Source organism: Peromyscus maniculatus, chromosome 3 (genome assembly GCF_049852395.1).
Source record: "Peromyscus maniculatus bairdii isolate BWxNUB_F1_BW_parent chromosome 3, HU_Pman_BW_mat_3.1, whole genome shotgun sequence".
NCBI lineage: Eukaryota > Metazoa > Chordata > Mammalia > Rodentia > Cricetidae > Peromyscus > Peromyscus maniculatus.
This window is the reverse complement of record NC_134854.1, coordinates 15,167,503-15,183,648: the sequence shown is the minus strand read 5'-3', so window position 1 is coordinate 15,183,648 and position 16,146 is coordinate 15,167,503. Positions and strand designations below refer to the sequence as shown.

The 16,146-nt window shown below is 40.0% G+C and overlaps 1 protein-coding gene across 1 annotated transcript; it reads right to left on the bottom strand.

The window, feature by feature from the left end:
• Window positions 1-529: 529 nt before the first annotated feature.
• On the bottom strand, window positions 530-8,773 carry Coxfa4 (cytochrome c oxidase associated subunit FA4). The gene is made up of 4 exons (XM_006984248.4): window positions 8,613-8,773; window positions 7,284-7,372; window positions 6,364-6,424; window positions 530-741 (listed from the first exon to the last, which is right to left on the bottom strand). Exons 1-4 carry the CDS (start codon window positions 8,652-8,654, stop codon window positions 685-687), a joined length of 249 nt encoding a protein of 82 aa, XP_006984310.1. The 5' UTR covers window positions 8,655-8,773; the 3' UTR covers window positions 530-684.
• Window positions 8,774-16,146: the final 7,373 nt, after the last annotated feature.

Genomic DNA, 16,146 nt, shown 5'->3' with positions numbered 1-16,146 from the left:
TACATAATTCCTGAGTGCAAATAAGTGGGTCTATTATTTTTAGGTTCTTTTCCTTCTCTTAGTTTGTCTTGTCCAACTTTGATATGATAATTTTTGTTGTATCTTCTATTTTATTTCTGTATATTTAAAGATAATGAATGAAAACCTAACTTAGGATGAATGTTAACAACTGAATTGTAGTTTATACCTGCTGGGAGAGGGAAAATTGCTCTTCTCCAGTGGAGTGACACTTGGTATATCAACCACTCCAGGGGAGCCTCATGTTCAGCAGTGTTGACCAACATGTAATGGACTCCCGTTTGTTCATTTAACAAAGGCTTGAATATTCTCCCCAATATTCCTTTGTTTAACCTTTGTTTAATTTCCAATTTCCATTTTGAAGTTACCTTTTTTGGGCCTACACACACACACACACATACACACACACACACACACACAGCAGGATAATTCAAGAGATTCTTTCAATTTTAGTATTTTATCCTAGCCATAAAGTCTCACATGGATTTTCACCATTAAATAATGACACGTATCAAGTTTCAGAGATTTATTCATCAGTGTAATAAACTCCAAAAAATCAACATGATTTCATGCATTCAGAGGAGTACTTCCTGGTTAAGTGGGAAATTGTGCGGATGGCTTCTGAAAGACCTTCATTATAAGCAGCTTTACGGTGAACTTCATGGTTTAGAAGTCGGGGCCCTCTTTCTTCAGTTTGCTGTAGTCCACATTCACTGAGTAGAACTTGGAAAAAAAAATTATATTTTAGATTACCAATGACAGACATAGCACACAAGATTTAGAATTTGTTTCCTCAACTTTTTCAAGCAAGAACTCAGGAAAGAAAATTTTAAGAAGAATATTTAATGATGTAAATATAATATACACACAAGAAAATACATTATCTAAAATTGCAATGTTTCAAGAGAGATGGTTTTGGTGAAGTAAATAAAGCATCCAATCTATAGTTTGAGTATACTCTACTAGTCAGACCCATAAAGATTATCCATTGCAAAATGAATAAATATATATATATATAAATATTAATTCCTTCTGATGCGTACTTCTAACTCTAAATTTTTACTTCATTTCCATGGGAAATGTATAGAGCTGTCATTTGGATAAAGAACTGCATGTTTGAGCTGGGCATGGTAGCAAACACCTTTAATCCCAACACTAAGGAGGCAGAAGTAGACAGATCTCTGTAAGTTCAAGGCCAGCCTGGTCTACAGAGTGAGTTCCAGGGCAGCCAGGGCTACACAGAGAAACCCTGTCTTGGAAATATGAACAAACAAAAGAAAACAAACCAAAAAAAAAACCTGTATGTGTGACATATAAGACCCTGAATCAAAAGGGAAGCTAGTAATGTAACGCTTTATAGCTTATGCAATTTTTCAGCTGCAACTGTCTTTTTCTAATAGGTTTTCTGAATTTTGACGCCTGCCAGTCACTATTGGTGATAGCTTTTGTTTTGTTTTGTTTTGTTTTTCTGGAGACAGGGTTCCTCTGTGTAGTTTTGGTGCCTGTCCTGGATCTCCCTCTCTAGACCAAGCTGGCCTCGAACTCACCGAGATCCGCCTGGCTCTGCCTCCAGAGTGCTGGGATTAAGGGCGTGCACTGCCTGGCTTGGTGATAGCTTTTAAATAATAAGGCATTTATACAAGTTTAAGATTTCTAAATATTTCTTTACAATCAATTAAGATTCATTTTAGAAATAAATTTTCCTGTGATAGTGCTAAACAATGTCTAACTCCTAGTAAGTTTTCTTTGTTGTTGTTTTTTAGTGATATATTTGAAACTGATCTAGAATTTCTACTGGAAGAAACAAATAAAAAATTATCTTAGTTTTACTTATTCTTAGGCTAAAGAAAATTGAGAAGATAATGCTACAATTCCTTGAAGATTACTCAATTTATCTTCAAAAGAATTATAAACATTTTCTCCAGAGTTTGTCTGCTGGTTTGAATGGCCCCATCGGTTCGTATGTTACTGCTTAGTCACCAGGGAGTGGAACTCCCTGAGCATGATTAGAAGATTAGTTGTGGCCTTGTTGGAGGAAGTGAGTCACTGAGGGTGGGCTTTGAGGTTCCAAGGCCCATTCCAAGCCCAATTCTCCTCCTCTGCTTGTAGATGAGGATGTAGTTCCCAGATACATTCTCCAGCACCATGCCTGCTTTGCCACCATGATCCCTGCCAAGATAATAATGGCCCAAGCCTCTGAAACTGTAAGGAAGCCCCCAATGAAATGCCCTTTCATATGAATTGCTTTGGTCATGAAATCTCTTCGCAGCAATGGAACCGTGACTAAGACAGTTTGTATTAAGGGAGGATTTCAGGACTGATATCTAGTTCAAAGTCACAGCACTGTGAAAAAATATACAAATGGTTCACAAATCTGTTCCCAAATAGATTTCTTCAAATCCCCTTTCCTTCACACATATACTTCTTCACTGTGTGAGGGAGGGTCTCACACAGCCTAGGGTGGCCTCCATGCTGTGTCTGAGGATGATCATAAGAGTTGACGTTCTCCTCCTCTCTGGCACTAGAGTGACAGGCATATGCCACCACACTTAGTTCTAAGGGTGCTGTGGACTACACATAAGGCTTTGCACATGCTAGGCAACCACTTTACCAGCTGAACCTCATCCTCAGCCCCTTACCTGATTTTTTAAAAAGAAAAATCTCCAAGTTGTAAAGCATATTACTATGTCATCCTTCATACATACACATAGATCTGGGGTTACTTGCAAAGAAAATTTAAGTAAACCAGAAATAATTTTTGCTCTGACTGTCTTGTTAGGAATCAATTTACCGTTGGGCAGTGGTGGCACACGCCTTTAACCCCAGCACTTGGGAGGCAGAGGCAGGGGGATCTCTGTGAGTTCAAGGCCAGCCTAGTCTACATAGTGAGTTCCAGGAACATGCTCCAAAGCTACAGAGAAGCCCTGTCTCGAAAAAACTAAAAGCCCCCAAAAAGAAAAAAAGAATCAATTTATCTAGACAACTAGGTTTCTAACGTGTTCACATAACATTAGGATATTTTCAGATGGATACACAGGTATAATACATATTAAGCAGAAAATAAACATCTAATAGATGCCAACAATGTTCAGCTGCTCTGTTTATATTAATCATCCTCTGCATTTTTACTGCTTTATATAAATCCAACTGAGGATCAAATTATAGGTTACTTAAAACTGACTAAACTAAAAGGCTGGAGAGATGGCTTAATGGCTGAAAGCATGTACCACTCATCTAAAGGCTCAGAGTTCAGTTCCCAGCACCCATGTGGGGTGGCTCACAAACCACCTTGGTGACTCTAGCTCCAGGGGCTCTGACATGTGTAGTCTCAGCTGGCACCTGCACTCATACATGTAATTCAAAATAATAAAAATAAATATTTAAAAACAAAGCCATAGCCAGGTGTGTTGGTGTACACCTTCAAATTCAGCATTTGTGGGGCAGAGGCAGGTGGATCTCTGTGAGTTCAAGTGGTCTACATATTAAGTTCCAAGACACCCATGGCTACTCCTTAAACCAACTACTTTGCCAGAAGTAGTGATGCATGCCTTTAATCCCAGCACTCTGGAGGCAAAGAGGCAGGCAGGTATCTGTGAATTCAGTGCCAGGTTGGTCAACAGAGTGAGTTCCAGGACAGCCAGGACTATGTGGAAAGACCTTGTCTCAACAATATATATATATATATATATATATTTCCTGAAAGCTAATAGGCTTCTGATGTACCTGCTCTGTACTTCAAATTCTCTCTGAAGTAATTTTGGAATCTGATTTACTTTTTTCATTTCCACACCTCTGCTGCTTTTCTCAACTTACCAGGTCACCATGAAAGCATCCTAGATTGCTCTATCTGATCCTGCCTTTGAAGCACTTCTTTCATTGACGTATTGCTGGGCTGCTAATCCTTAAATCCCATCTTTCTCTAATCTCTTGTTGTTTCTGCTTTGGGGAACCAATAAATTCCTTTTACGAACAGAATATTCATGTCCTCCTGAGATTTCTGTTGAAATTCTAGCCCCAATGGGATAATGATATTTAGAAACTGAGACTTTGGAAGGTAATTAGGTCATGAGGGCAGGGCCTTCACAACTAGACTGTTTTCTTTACAACAGAAAAACAGGGCAGTGTCTACCTCTTTTCCTCTTGTGAAAGCATCCAGCAAGAGGATCTTCATCAGGAACAGAACTGACTGGCACCTTGGTCTCACACTTCCCAGCTCCACAATGGTGACAAATTTCTGTTGCCTAAGCTTCCCTATCTATGGTATTTTTTTTATCATAGCCACCACAAATCTTAGCATCTTAACACAATAAACTTTTATTTTTTTTATTCCCATTGCTGTTTTTAAGTCAATTACTCCACACTCATTTCATTCCAGTCTTAAGTTTGATGAGAAGCCCTTATATGCCACTCTGGTTCTCAAGAGAAATGGAAAGAACAGTGGGGCAAATCAAAATATTTTAAAAGTGGTAAATACCATCTTTTCATCTCATTGTTTGTCATAGAAAGTCATATGGCTAAGTCTGATGTCTGTGGGCCAGATAAATACAATTCTTTTAGGTGAAGCCACAAATTCTGGCACATGCTTTTAATCCCAACACTTGGGATGCAGAGGCAGGTAGATCTCTGAATGCAAGGCCAGCCTGGTCTACAGACTGGGTTACTGGACAGCCTAAACTATACAGAGAAACCTGGTCCTCAAAAAAATTCTCTTTAGGTAACAGAAAAATCAACTATGGTGAAAATAACCTAGTTTACCTCACTGTTTGGGTTTAGAAGCAAAAATAAGTAGAATTTATATCCCGATTTCGCTCTCTTCATTTCTACTATAATACAACAGCGTTCTTCAATTTCTAACCCCTATGAGCCATAAGCACCCAAGGCTCAAGCTATGCAACAAACATCAGGGTCTTAACAAATAAACAATACATTTCTAGTTAACACAGCCTCACATCAGCCCGTCTTCCTATTCCAAGGCACTGATAACTGGCACAACTATTGGAATTATCTGGTACATTTTCTGAAATACATATATCGAATACCCCAATATGCTCTTTGGTCAAACAACCAAATTCTCCTTCTTTGTTCTCCTTCCTAATGTTTCTTACATGCAGATACATTTCCCCTCAGAAAAACTGGTACTAAAATTCCTAAATCAAAATAATGAATGAGGCCGGGCGGTGGTGGCGCACGCCTTTAATCCCAGCACTCGGGAGGCAGAGCCAGGCGGATCTTTGTGAGTTCGAGGCCAGCCTGGGCTACCAAGTGAGCTCCAGGAAAGGCGCAAAGCTACACAGAGAAACCCTGTCTCGAAAAACCAAAAAAAAAAAAAAAAAAAAAAAAAAAAAAAATAATGAATGAGAATGCCTGTCTATTGTTTCCTGAGCAAACGTTAAAAGACATACCAGATGGCTTGGTTCAGCTTGGCTAGTGAATTTCTAGTTCTATCTTTAAAGGACAGCAGCTTGCGTACTTAAAAGCCAACTTAAAGTGAGTAAAGAATAATCTTTAAAGTGGCGTACGCCTGTAATCCCAGCCCTCGGGAGGCAGAGCCAGGCGGATCTCTGTGAGTTCAAGGCCAGCCTGGGCTACATGCTGAGTTCCAGGAAAGGCAAAAAGCTACAGAGAGAAACCCTGTCTTGAAAAAACAAAAAGAAAAATAGAAAAAGTTGCTATAAACAGTAGTAAGAACCCATCTTATATAAGTAATACAGTAATATAAACCCATCTCCACCACAGACACTTTCCCCAAGTCTTGGCCAAACATGGCTCAGTATGACTCTTGAGTGCTAGGGACTTAGAAACTGCTCTATGTAACAGAAAACACATGAGAGAATTAGGAACTCTGTATGGTATGAAAATTATACCTGAATTCTTGACAATGTAAGGGTTTACATGAAAAATATTACACATAAGAAAGGTTATATTTGAGAAATCAATACTCATGGCATATGAATGCATTCTTCCTAAGAGTAGCTACATAGACCACTCTTCTGGGAAGATGTTAAAACTTATCTATGAGGCTCATGACAAAACTCAATTTTCTACTGACTTTCATTTCTTCCTACTAATCCTCACCTAAAATATCTGAGCCATACCAAGAAGAGAGAGCCAACCAAACCACCCAAGAGACCAGGCTATCCATATTTCAAAAGCAACAGCAGTAGCACCTGAAGCTTTATGAAATGCAAACCCTCAATCCCAGCTCAGCAAAGCGGCAGGAGCTCTTCAAAGTTCATTACCATAATGGAATTTTACTTGCATATCCCATTTCAAGGAAAACTGCCACACAGCCACGTATCTGTTACAACATGCTTTCCAGCAATGTTTAGCAATTTTGTACCTTACCTTATATTGTTCATTGGGACCCAGTTTGTTCCAAGGCTCTGGGTTATTTTTCCTGTCCCAGCTAAAATGAATAAAATATTTTAATTATTATAGTAATAAAACACTACTTACAATAGTGTTTTTAAAATACTTCCTTAGGAGCTAGTATTGTGAATAGATCAAACTCATTTTCTAGTAGGTATAGTATGGTATTACTTTCACTATAGAGTTAAACAGAAGTAGAATTCATAGTTAGATACAAATACAACGGGTAAAAATCAAGAACACAGTCTTTTGGGATATCCTCATCCCCCTCTTTATAACAGAAATGTTTGTATTTGACTTTTATTAAATCTTCTATTGTATCATTAGGTAATATATAAAAGTATATAGAATGCCTAATCAATCATTTTCTAACTGCAACAACAATCAAGTTTATTTTGGAAAGAAGATAAAACATTCACATAGGACAGGAATCATGGTTAAGTATTTTATAAAAAGCAATTATTGCCATGCATGGTGGCACAAGCCTTTAATTCCAGCACTGGGGAGGTAGAAGCAGGCAGATCTCTGTGACTTTGAGACTAGCCTGGTCTACACAGTGAGTTCCAGGACAGTCAGAGATACACAGTGAGGCCCTATCTCAAACATCAACAAAAACAATAAACAAACGAATAAACAAAACAATTATTATCCCAGTCTTCAAAATGAAAGACTTAAGTTAGCCAGGTGGTGGTGGCACACGCCTTTAATCCCAGCACTAGGGAGGCAGAGCCAGGAGGATCTCTGTGAGTTCGAGGCCAGCCTGGGCTACAGGCTGAGTTCTAGGACAGGCTCTAAAGCTACACAGAGAAACCCTGTCTCCTGTGTTACCTCTCCCAGGACTGTGGTCCCCAGGCCAGCTTCCTGAGCCATGGAAAAGTTAACACCTCTAGACTCACCTGACATCTGGATTGAACAACGCCAGGCGCAACACATACAGCGCTGCTCCAGTACCTCCTGCTCCAATGAACACGAAGAGAGGAATCAACTAGAACGAAGAACAGACAAAAAGTAGTAGCCATCATCACATTCCTTGGTCTTGTCCAAAATAAGTCTGCACTGCTTTCTATATAGGAACTTCCAAATCTGCTATTTCACTAACTTGTCCTAAAATGTGAATAAAGGTTGATCTTAGATGGACGCAATGTTTCCTTTTGATTGCATTCTAAAGGTATGATCTTGACAAAAAAACATTAGAATGATTTTGGTTTAAGACTCTTACTTCTTTATGTGGAGAAAATTCTATGGAAAAATAATCCTATGAGCCAGGTGGTAGTGGTGCACACTTTTAATTCCAGCACTTGGGAGATAGAGGCAGGCAGATTTCTGTGAGTTCCAGGCCAGCCTGGTCTACAAAGCAAGTTCCAGGACAGCCAGGGCTACATAGAGAAATCCTGTCTATAAAATCAACATCATCATCATCATCATCATCATATAAAGTACATTCACTTCTGTAACATTTGAACAATATTCCCATTCAATTTCATTACTTCCCTGGAAGTAATGGAAAGTACTTCCTGTAAGGCTGGAAGGAAGGGAATCCCTTTAAAAACTACTAAAGAGTGGCTCTGAAAAGTTCTGTGAACAATATAAACTCTGTGAAACAAAGGGCATAATTAGCTGACAGAAAGGTTTTGTTACAAGCACTGGTTTTATGAATCAACTCTGAAAATGGATTTCTATTAATTTTGCTGAGTATTTAGAAAAGCAGGCTTAAGGCAAAAAATTGGTTGTCTTGGGGACTGTCATAGGGAGTTTTACTGAGCAAAAGGGAGATGTGAAGAAAACTTAAATAAATATTGCAAATGTCAAGGTATCCAAGCAAAATGAGGATTCCAAAATGCAGATCCCTTATATTTCGGAAGTCTTGGTGGTGCAATGCAGTGAATATAAAAGCCTCGAAAATCAACATACCAAACCTGACCTCTCTTGTATTCTTACCCACTCTGTGTACCATCCACCCCTCTTTGGACCAACCAATCTGAGAGAGCGTGGCCAGTGTTCCAACACTCAGAATGTTTACCTTTCTCCCCGATGTCTGCCACCTTCTGCTTCAGGTAAAACCTCGCAGTGAATAGGAGTAAGCAGTCGCAAACAAAAGGCTTGGAACAACCAGGTCAGGCCAACCACAGTGTAACCCAAGTAACAGTGAAAAGAGGACGTCCCCAGAGGATAGAGACAGGTGCACGACAACCAAGAAGCCGCCCTGGAAAAGATCATGAACTTACGCTGGGGTGCTTCTTGGCCTGCCCGATGATCTGTCGGAGCATGTTTGCGGCAGGGGCCTACCTCCACGGAGACAGCAGCACAAGCTCAGGACACACACACGCCAAGCAGCTTCTGCAACCCGGCTGAGCGGACGTCCAAAGTCACCCAGGACCTCCTACCTGAAGGACCCCTGGCTCGGAGGGCAGCCTGCGGCAGGAAAGCCCGGATGCGGCTGTCCTCGGCAGTGCCTGAATGGATCCGCCCTTGCGCGGTCGTGCTAACCTGGCCCGACCTCTGCTTTCCATTGTGAAGCTCAGCATCCTTCAGTCCTTCACAACGCACCTTTCCGATGGGTCTATTTCTGCGTAGGAATCAGAACGTCTCGACTGGTGAGACAGGCACTTGTTAGGACGACACGCGTGTAGAGCAGGGTCAGCGGCCGGCCGGCTGCGGGCGCGGCTTCCCTAGCGGCGCCTCCCGGCCCGGGCCGCACGCGCACGCGCTTGGGGGCGAGCGTGCCGTGCGCGCGCCGGGCCGCCCCGAGGGCCCGGAGGGAGCTGCGAGGCGCCTGGGTGGGTTCAGCGCTCAGCTCCCTCAGGGGACAGGTCGTGTCTGCAGCCGCCGAGGTCAAGGGCTGCGGTTTAAGACGGCAGCTGCTTCCTGTCTCCCGCTGGCGCTTAGGGACTGAAGTTTAAAAAAAGTCACTAGTAAGTGACTTAGAGATGGCCTCAGTTTTTTCAGTGTGATTGCCAGACTCCCAGGTCATGACACTCATTTGAAGATTCGTCGCCCCAAAGAACTTTTGCAACATGCCACCGTCCCTTTTTGGTCCGGATACTGCATCTTCATGGGGTGTGTTCCCACACTTAAGTTTTTCTACTACCCTATTTCAATTTTCGTTTATTTCTTTTCAAATTTGCCTTTACTCAAAAGGCCTCCTTGGGACGGGGCTTAATGAGGCAATTGCAATCACAACCAACAATCTGAACCCTTTCCAACTCCCTACATATATTAAAGCTTTTTAAATAATAAGACTAAAAAGAGGAAACGTCTTCACCGAAACTACTAAACTGAAGAAGTAGACATTAGCCAAGTGCAAGCTTCAGGTTGAAGTGCGTAAGGAAGACAGTTCAAGTGAAGACATCTGACGCTCACAGCTGCCAAGGTGCTAAGGCTGTTACAGCTGGAACTTAAGAGAGAAGGCAAAGTAGGGGCCACAGCCCAGCCACAGACCACTTACACGGGGCTTTATGCTCAGGAGTTTAGGAAGCTCACCAAGAAGATTCTGAGGTTGAAAAGAAATCCTTTGGCTATGACGAATAGTGTAGAGGGGCCAAACATGAAAGAGAGGAGAGGTTGTGTGTGTGTGTGTGTGTGTGTGTGTGTGTGTGTGTGTGTGTGTGTGTGTGTACACGAGCGCGCGCACTCAAGGGGGGCGATATAAAAGGGGCTATTGCAATAGTCCTAAGGGAGGGAATGTAATGATTGGGCGGGGAGGGGGCAAAAATCCCAGAGAAAATATGTAGTACCAACAAGACCTGATGGTTTGATGGATATAGGTGAGTGAGGAGAAAGGTTAAGAATAATCTAAGATCCAGGCATGGTATCACACACCTTTAATCCCAGCACTCAAGAGAGGCAGAGGCAGGCAGATCTCTTTGAGTTCAAGGCCAGCCTGGTCTACAAAGCGAGTTCCAGGACAGCCAGGGCTGCTACACAGAGAAACCCTGTCTTGAAAAACCAAAGAAAAAGAAAAGAATATCAGAAGTTAAGTGGTGACTAGCTGTGAGAATATCCATATCAATTACTGGAATAATGTTATTTATATTATATTAAAGAATATATATGTAGAATCTACAGTAGGAATTATTATTTTTTTAAATGGGAAATAAGCTGTGTGACTAGCTAGAATAGTTTAGGAGATGGAGTGAAAAAAGACTCCGAGCATCCAACTGAGAAATTCCAGCATGAAATGCTTGTTTGGATAGAACCAGAGAGGAGGGAAACAAGGATGAAGGTTATCAGTGGAAAGGCTGGCGTTGTTTTCTTTCTTACTTTTTTTGTCACTTATTCAGAAAACTTTCGCTGAGTACCTACTCTATACCAGAACTGTTGCTTTCGCTTTTCTTTTGTTTTGGCTGGCCTCTGACGATTGCCTTAGCCTTCCAAGAGCTGGCATCACAGACATATGCCTCCATGAACATCACTTAGCTTCTAGGAATTTAGCAATGGAGAAAAAAGTATTGTGACCTAACAGACCTACCAGGTTGACTAAGAAAGACAGGTGATGAACAGATAAGATAACTTTAGAGAACTGCAGATAGGCCACTAAAATAGAGTAAGAGTGAAAACTGACATGAGCGAGGTGGAGGGAAGGTTACTTTAGCTAGAGTGGGCAAGCAAAGATTTTGAGGATATCCGAGTTGAAACCTAAATGAAAAGAAAAGGCAATCAGTTGACGATCTAGGGAAGAACACTCTAGTTAAACCAAATTGCCCAGAGATTATAAAAAACAGCAACAGAAAAAATACTCAAAGGAAGGTTGTGTGACTGGTCCGTTGTACCACGGATTCTAACTGGTCTTAATAATAAAAACCCAGAGTCAGATAGCAGGGTAAAAGCTGAAAGATCAGAGAAGTAAAGGAGCTGCCACTGGAGACTTCTTAACCTCTGCTGAATCCTCAGACCGAAGGGACCCAAGATCCTGTCTCTACCTGCCTTATATTCCTGTCTCACCTCCCTAGTGCTGGGATTAAAGGCCTGAGCTCCACTGCCTGGCTCTGTTTCTCGTTTAGACTAGATCAATCTCATGTAGCCCAGGGTGGCCTTGAACTCCTGATCTTCCTGCTTCCTCCTCCAAAGTGCTGGGATAAAAGGCGTGAGCCACCACTGCCTGGCCTCTATGGTTAACTAATGGCTAGCTCTGCCCTCTGATCTCCAGGCAAGCTTTATTTGTTAGAGCACAAACAAAATATCGTCACAGTCCATGTATAACAAAGAAGGAGAGAAAAATGAGACCACTGAGGGATGGCAATCTTGCTAAACTTTATATACTGTGGTAAAGAGTATGATTATGCTAAAAATCAGTACAGAAAGTACTCAAGTGTAACAAGGGAACTACAGTAGTGAGTATAGCCAGGCTGGCAGAAAAAGAAATTACAAGATGGGGAGACCTTTTATTGAATATTTCATCTGGAGTGAAAAATATCAGTAATAAAAAGTAAGTAGATATACAGAAATACCATAATTCAAAAGAAAGTAAAGTCTAGCAGTTCACTTTTTTTTTTATACCACTGGCCTAGTTCCTAGACATAACAATAATATCGCCAGCCAGGTCCATATTTGAAATGTTAACAGGCAGAATCGCACAATATAAGTTTCAGTAAACAATAACTAACAGGTCAAAATGTTTAAATTTTACATATTAAAGTTAGAGGAAAGAGTAGTGATCTGTATGTTAGGTAGGGCTGGAGACAATAGAGGTGACAGTTTAGAAAAGCCATTGTAGAAGAGGCATTGCAAAATTCAATGTGAGTTTCAGAAGCAGGGCTTTGGTGTGTGCTAGATTATATCATTTTCAAATTCCTCTTGCCGGGCCTTAGGGAGAGAGGTCATTTCATTGCCGCATTATCATCAGGTTTGATAAGATGACTTCCTTTAGCAGTAAAGGAAAGGTGAGAAATAGCTCCTGTCTTGTAGCACTGTTGGCCCCCGTGTGCTATTCTCTCTTCTCTTCTCCCTCCGTGACAAGATCCAGTTGTGGTCTAGACATTGGCTGCTTTACCAGCTCGGGTGTGAAATTGAAAGCTATTTGGAGAAGAGCCATTGCTTACCTATGATGGCCATGTTTTCAAAGTAGGAAAGAGAGCTTTACTGTTTCAAGTCATAGTGTCTGTGATTAGCAGCATAGTCTCTCTCAAAAAGAATTACAGGTTTGGCCAATGATGCAGAGACTTGACCAGATTCAAATAGAAGAATAGTAGACTATACACTTAAAAAAAAAAAAAAAAAAAAAAAAAAAAAAAAAAAAAAAAAAAAAACCTCTTAGCTCTGTGTGGTGGTATTGTGTTTCCCAAAATATTGTGTACTCTAATAAATTTATCTGGGGTCAGAGAACAGACAGCCACTAAATACAAAGGCTAGAAAATGGTGGCACTCACACCTTTAATCCTAGCATTCCAGAGATAGAAATCCCTCTGGATCTCTGTGAGTTCAAGGCCACATTGGAAACAGCCAAGCATGGTGACACGCCTTTAATCCCAGAAAGCCAGCCTTTAATCCCAGGGAGTGGTGGTAGAAAGCAGAAAGATATATAAGGCGTGAGCACCAGAAACTAGAAGAATTTGGCTGATTAAGCATGTGGCTGGTTAAGCTTCAGGCTTTCCAGCAGCAGTTCAGCTGAGAGCCATTGGGATGAGGACACAGAAGCTTCCAGTCTGAGGAAACAACATCAGCTGAGAAGTTGACCAGGTGAGGTTAGCTGTGGCTTGTTCTGTCTCTCTGATCTACCAGCATGGACCCCAATAACTCGCCTCAGGTTTGATTTTATTAATAAGAACTTTGAAGATTCATGCTACAGCTCTGGGTTTTAAAAACTGACTGAGTTGTGAACTGATATTTCATTTCTCCAATCTTCTGGAGGAAAGAATCCGATAGAAAGATATGCTTGTGCTTATGAACTCCTTACGTGGATTTAAGCCAAGAAGTGAGGAAGAGTGTTGACAAAATCAGGACCTAGTCAAATACTATTTCTTATCTTAACGCCACAGCAACTTAGATCCAATGACATTTCAATACCTCAGTTCTCACTCTCGCCGAATAAGAGCTTCACTGCAATTATCCAATGTCAAGTCTCTGTTCCACTGTAGAAATTTGGTTTTTTGTTTGTTTGTTTGTTTTAGGACAACTAAAGTTGTTAATTCATAGATCATCAGACCAATCAAAGACAATTATAGAAAACAACAACAACAACCTAGAAATCATAGTATTGGACTGGGAATGTAGCTCAGTGCTATATTCCTCACTCTGTATGAGGGCTTTAGTTCCATCCTTAGCACTGAAAAGGAAAAAAAAGAGAGAGAGAGAGAGAGAGAGAGAGAGAGAGAGAGAGAGAGAGAGAGAGAGAGAGAGAGAGAGATGATGATGATGAAGATAAAATGTGGGGCAAAAGAAAAGGGGAAAGGAAAAGAAACTCAGGAAGAACAGGAAGAGAAAAGAAAGTAAAAGAAGATTCTACAACATCATTTGTGAATCATGGACTCTGAGTAGCAAATAATGACAGACAAGAGTGAGTATTAGGGTCTCCTAGAGGTGAGTGGATTTTGAGAAAAGAGCATTAAGACCTAAATGTCTTGAATAAAGAGTCCTAAATGTTTGTAATAAAAAGACACTCTATTATATTGGCCATTTGTTCACATATTTAGTGCTTTTTCTAGGAAAAAATTATATTTAATTCTGCTAGTGTCAAGCTCAGACCAGTGACTTAATGTGGAGAATGGGGCATACAGAAATAAAAATAATGTAAAAGGTTGGCTAGGGAGATGGCATAATAAGAAATGCTTACCTTTCAAGTAGGATGGTCTGAGTTTGGATCTCTAGAACTCATGTAAAGCCACATGTGGTTGCATGTATCTCTAATCCTACTACCTTGAACAGACAAACTCTAGAAGCTCACGAGACAGCTAGCCTGCAGTACACAGTAGCAGAGAATAAGAAATCCTGTCTTAAGGTAGAAGACAAGGATCAATCCTCAAGGGTGTCCTAGGCCCTCCACATGATAGCCAGGATTTGTTTATTCACACACATGAACATGCACATACTCAGAAATATAAAAGGAGCAAATAACAGAAAGCATTAATACTGTGATGAAGTATCATATCGTGTAGAATTATTGGGGAAAAAGGAGCCTTGTAGCCTGTACATACAAAATATTCTTAGCAAAGCAGGGAGAAATGAAAGCTTATACTTTCATAGGGTGTGGAAGGAGCTGAGTTTGGTGTAGTGGAACTTTGCTTTTATAGAAAGGAGACATGGGAAATGAAGCTGAAAAGGTTAACTCAGATTTGGGAGAGTTTGAGACTTGGAATTTTATCCGATAGGTAGTGAAGATTCAAAAATTATTTCTAAATGCAGAATAAAGTAACTGAATGGCATAGGATCTTAATAAGTGAATTGGGGTATCTTTTACCATTTCACTTTGAGATTTGTACCATGCTTATTTCTTGTTCTTTTTGTTTTAATTTTTTGAATGATTTAGAAATTTAAAAATATATAAATAATAGTTGCCCAACTTAAATGAAACTGTAGCCAGACATGGTGGTATATATTTATAATCCCAGCATTGAAGAGGAAAAGGCTGGAAGGTCAGGCCTTCAAGGCCAGCCTCAGCTACATTGTTAATGTGAAGCCAGACTAAGCTACAAAAGACTGTGTCTCTAAAATAAACAAACAAATAGATATAGCATGGTGAATACCTCTAAATCACTATCAATATCCCCCAAGATAAATTAGTGCTCTTATATATATTCCCTGAAGATTCAAGCCTAGAAAATTCTGGATGATTATGTGTTGTTATTAATGCATGACAGTAAAGAAATAGCTTCTTTTGAGAAAAATAATTTAATAAGTGAGCCATAGAATACAATTATATTAATGTAAATTGAAGACAGGATCATATTTTTATTCAGTTTGCATTTAGGATTTTAATTATTTTTCTAGTAGATAAATTGACATTTGGAGGTTTTTTTCTGATAACACAAATGCAAATACCTCCACTTGTTAATAAAGATTCTGCAACTATCCTTAATCTGAAAACAAATATGTTCGTCTACTAGTATGACAATTTAGCATAAACTATCACTAATTATAAAATTTCTATTAGAAAAATGAAAGCATTTTGGTCTGAAGGTTTACTCTCACTGTTATAAATCTCAAAGCTTCACTGCTATAGTTTAAATTAAATACTTGAAGTACTTTATATGCAAAATTCAATGAATATTAAAAAGCTGAGACAGTAATTTAGTTAGTACTTCTTTTCAATGAAACCTTATGGCTACATAACATTTTAGGGGAAAATTTGTGTTTGTCTTATTTGCAATAGGACATCAGACCTCTAATCTTTATATGATAGACTTTAGATTTTCTCGTTTTCCATCTTTCTTCTTTGATGCCATTTATTATCTCTCTTGAGTTTTTATTTCCTCTATGGATTCCTTAGTTCACTTAGTCATTTGCTCATGAACATATATTGAATGCTTACTAGGTACTATTTGCTGTGCTGAGAGGGAATGGCAGATACACAATAAAAAGCTTTATGAGAAATACCACAACAAAAACTAGTATACAACTTAACTTGTATAGCCGAATTTCTAAATGGTCTTATTAAATAAGAAACACAGGGCCAAATATAGGGGTGAAAGCCTTAGAGATCAGGGAAATAGTGAGAGCCACCAACCTTACCTCTCCAGCTCTGCAGCTGTCAAAAGGTGAGTTACTTCCTGTCTACCCACGCCTTTATTGCCTTGCTGTTCTGCCCTCTCATTGGCTCTTAGACCA

Coding starts and splice junctions, on each gene's coding strand:
- Coxfa4 (XM_006984248.4), bottom strand. CDS start 8,654: ATGCTCCGACAGATCATCGGGCAGGCCAAGAAGCACCCCAGC. Junction 7,373..8,612: donor AGGCCAAGAAGCACCCCAGC/GTAAGTTCATGA, acceptor TCTTCGTTCTAG/TTGATTCCTCTCTTCGTGTT. Junction 6,425..7,283: donor TTGTTCAATCCAGATGTCAG/GTGAGTCTAGAG, acceptor TATTCATTTTAG/CTGGGACAGGAAAAATAACC.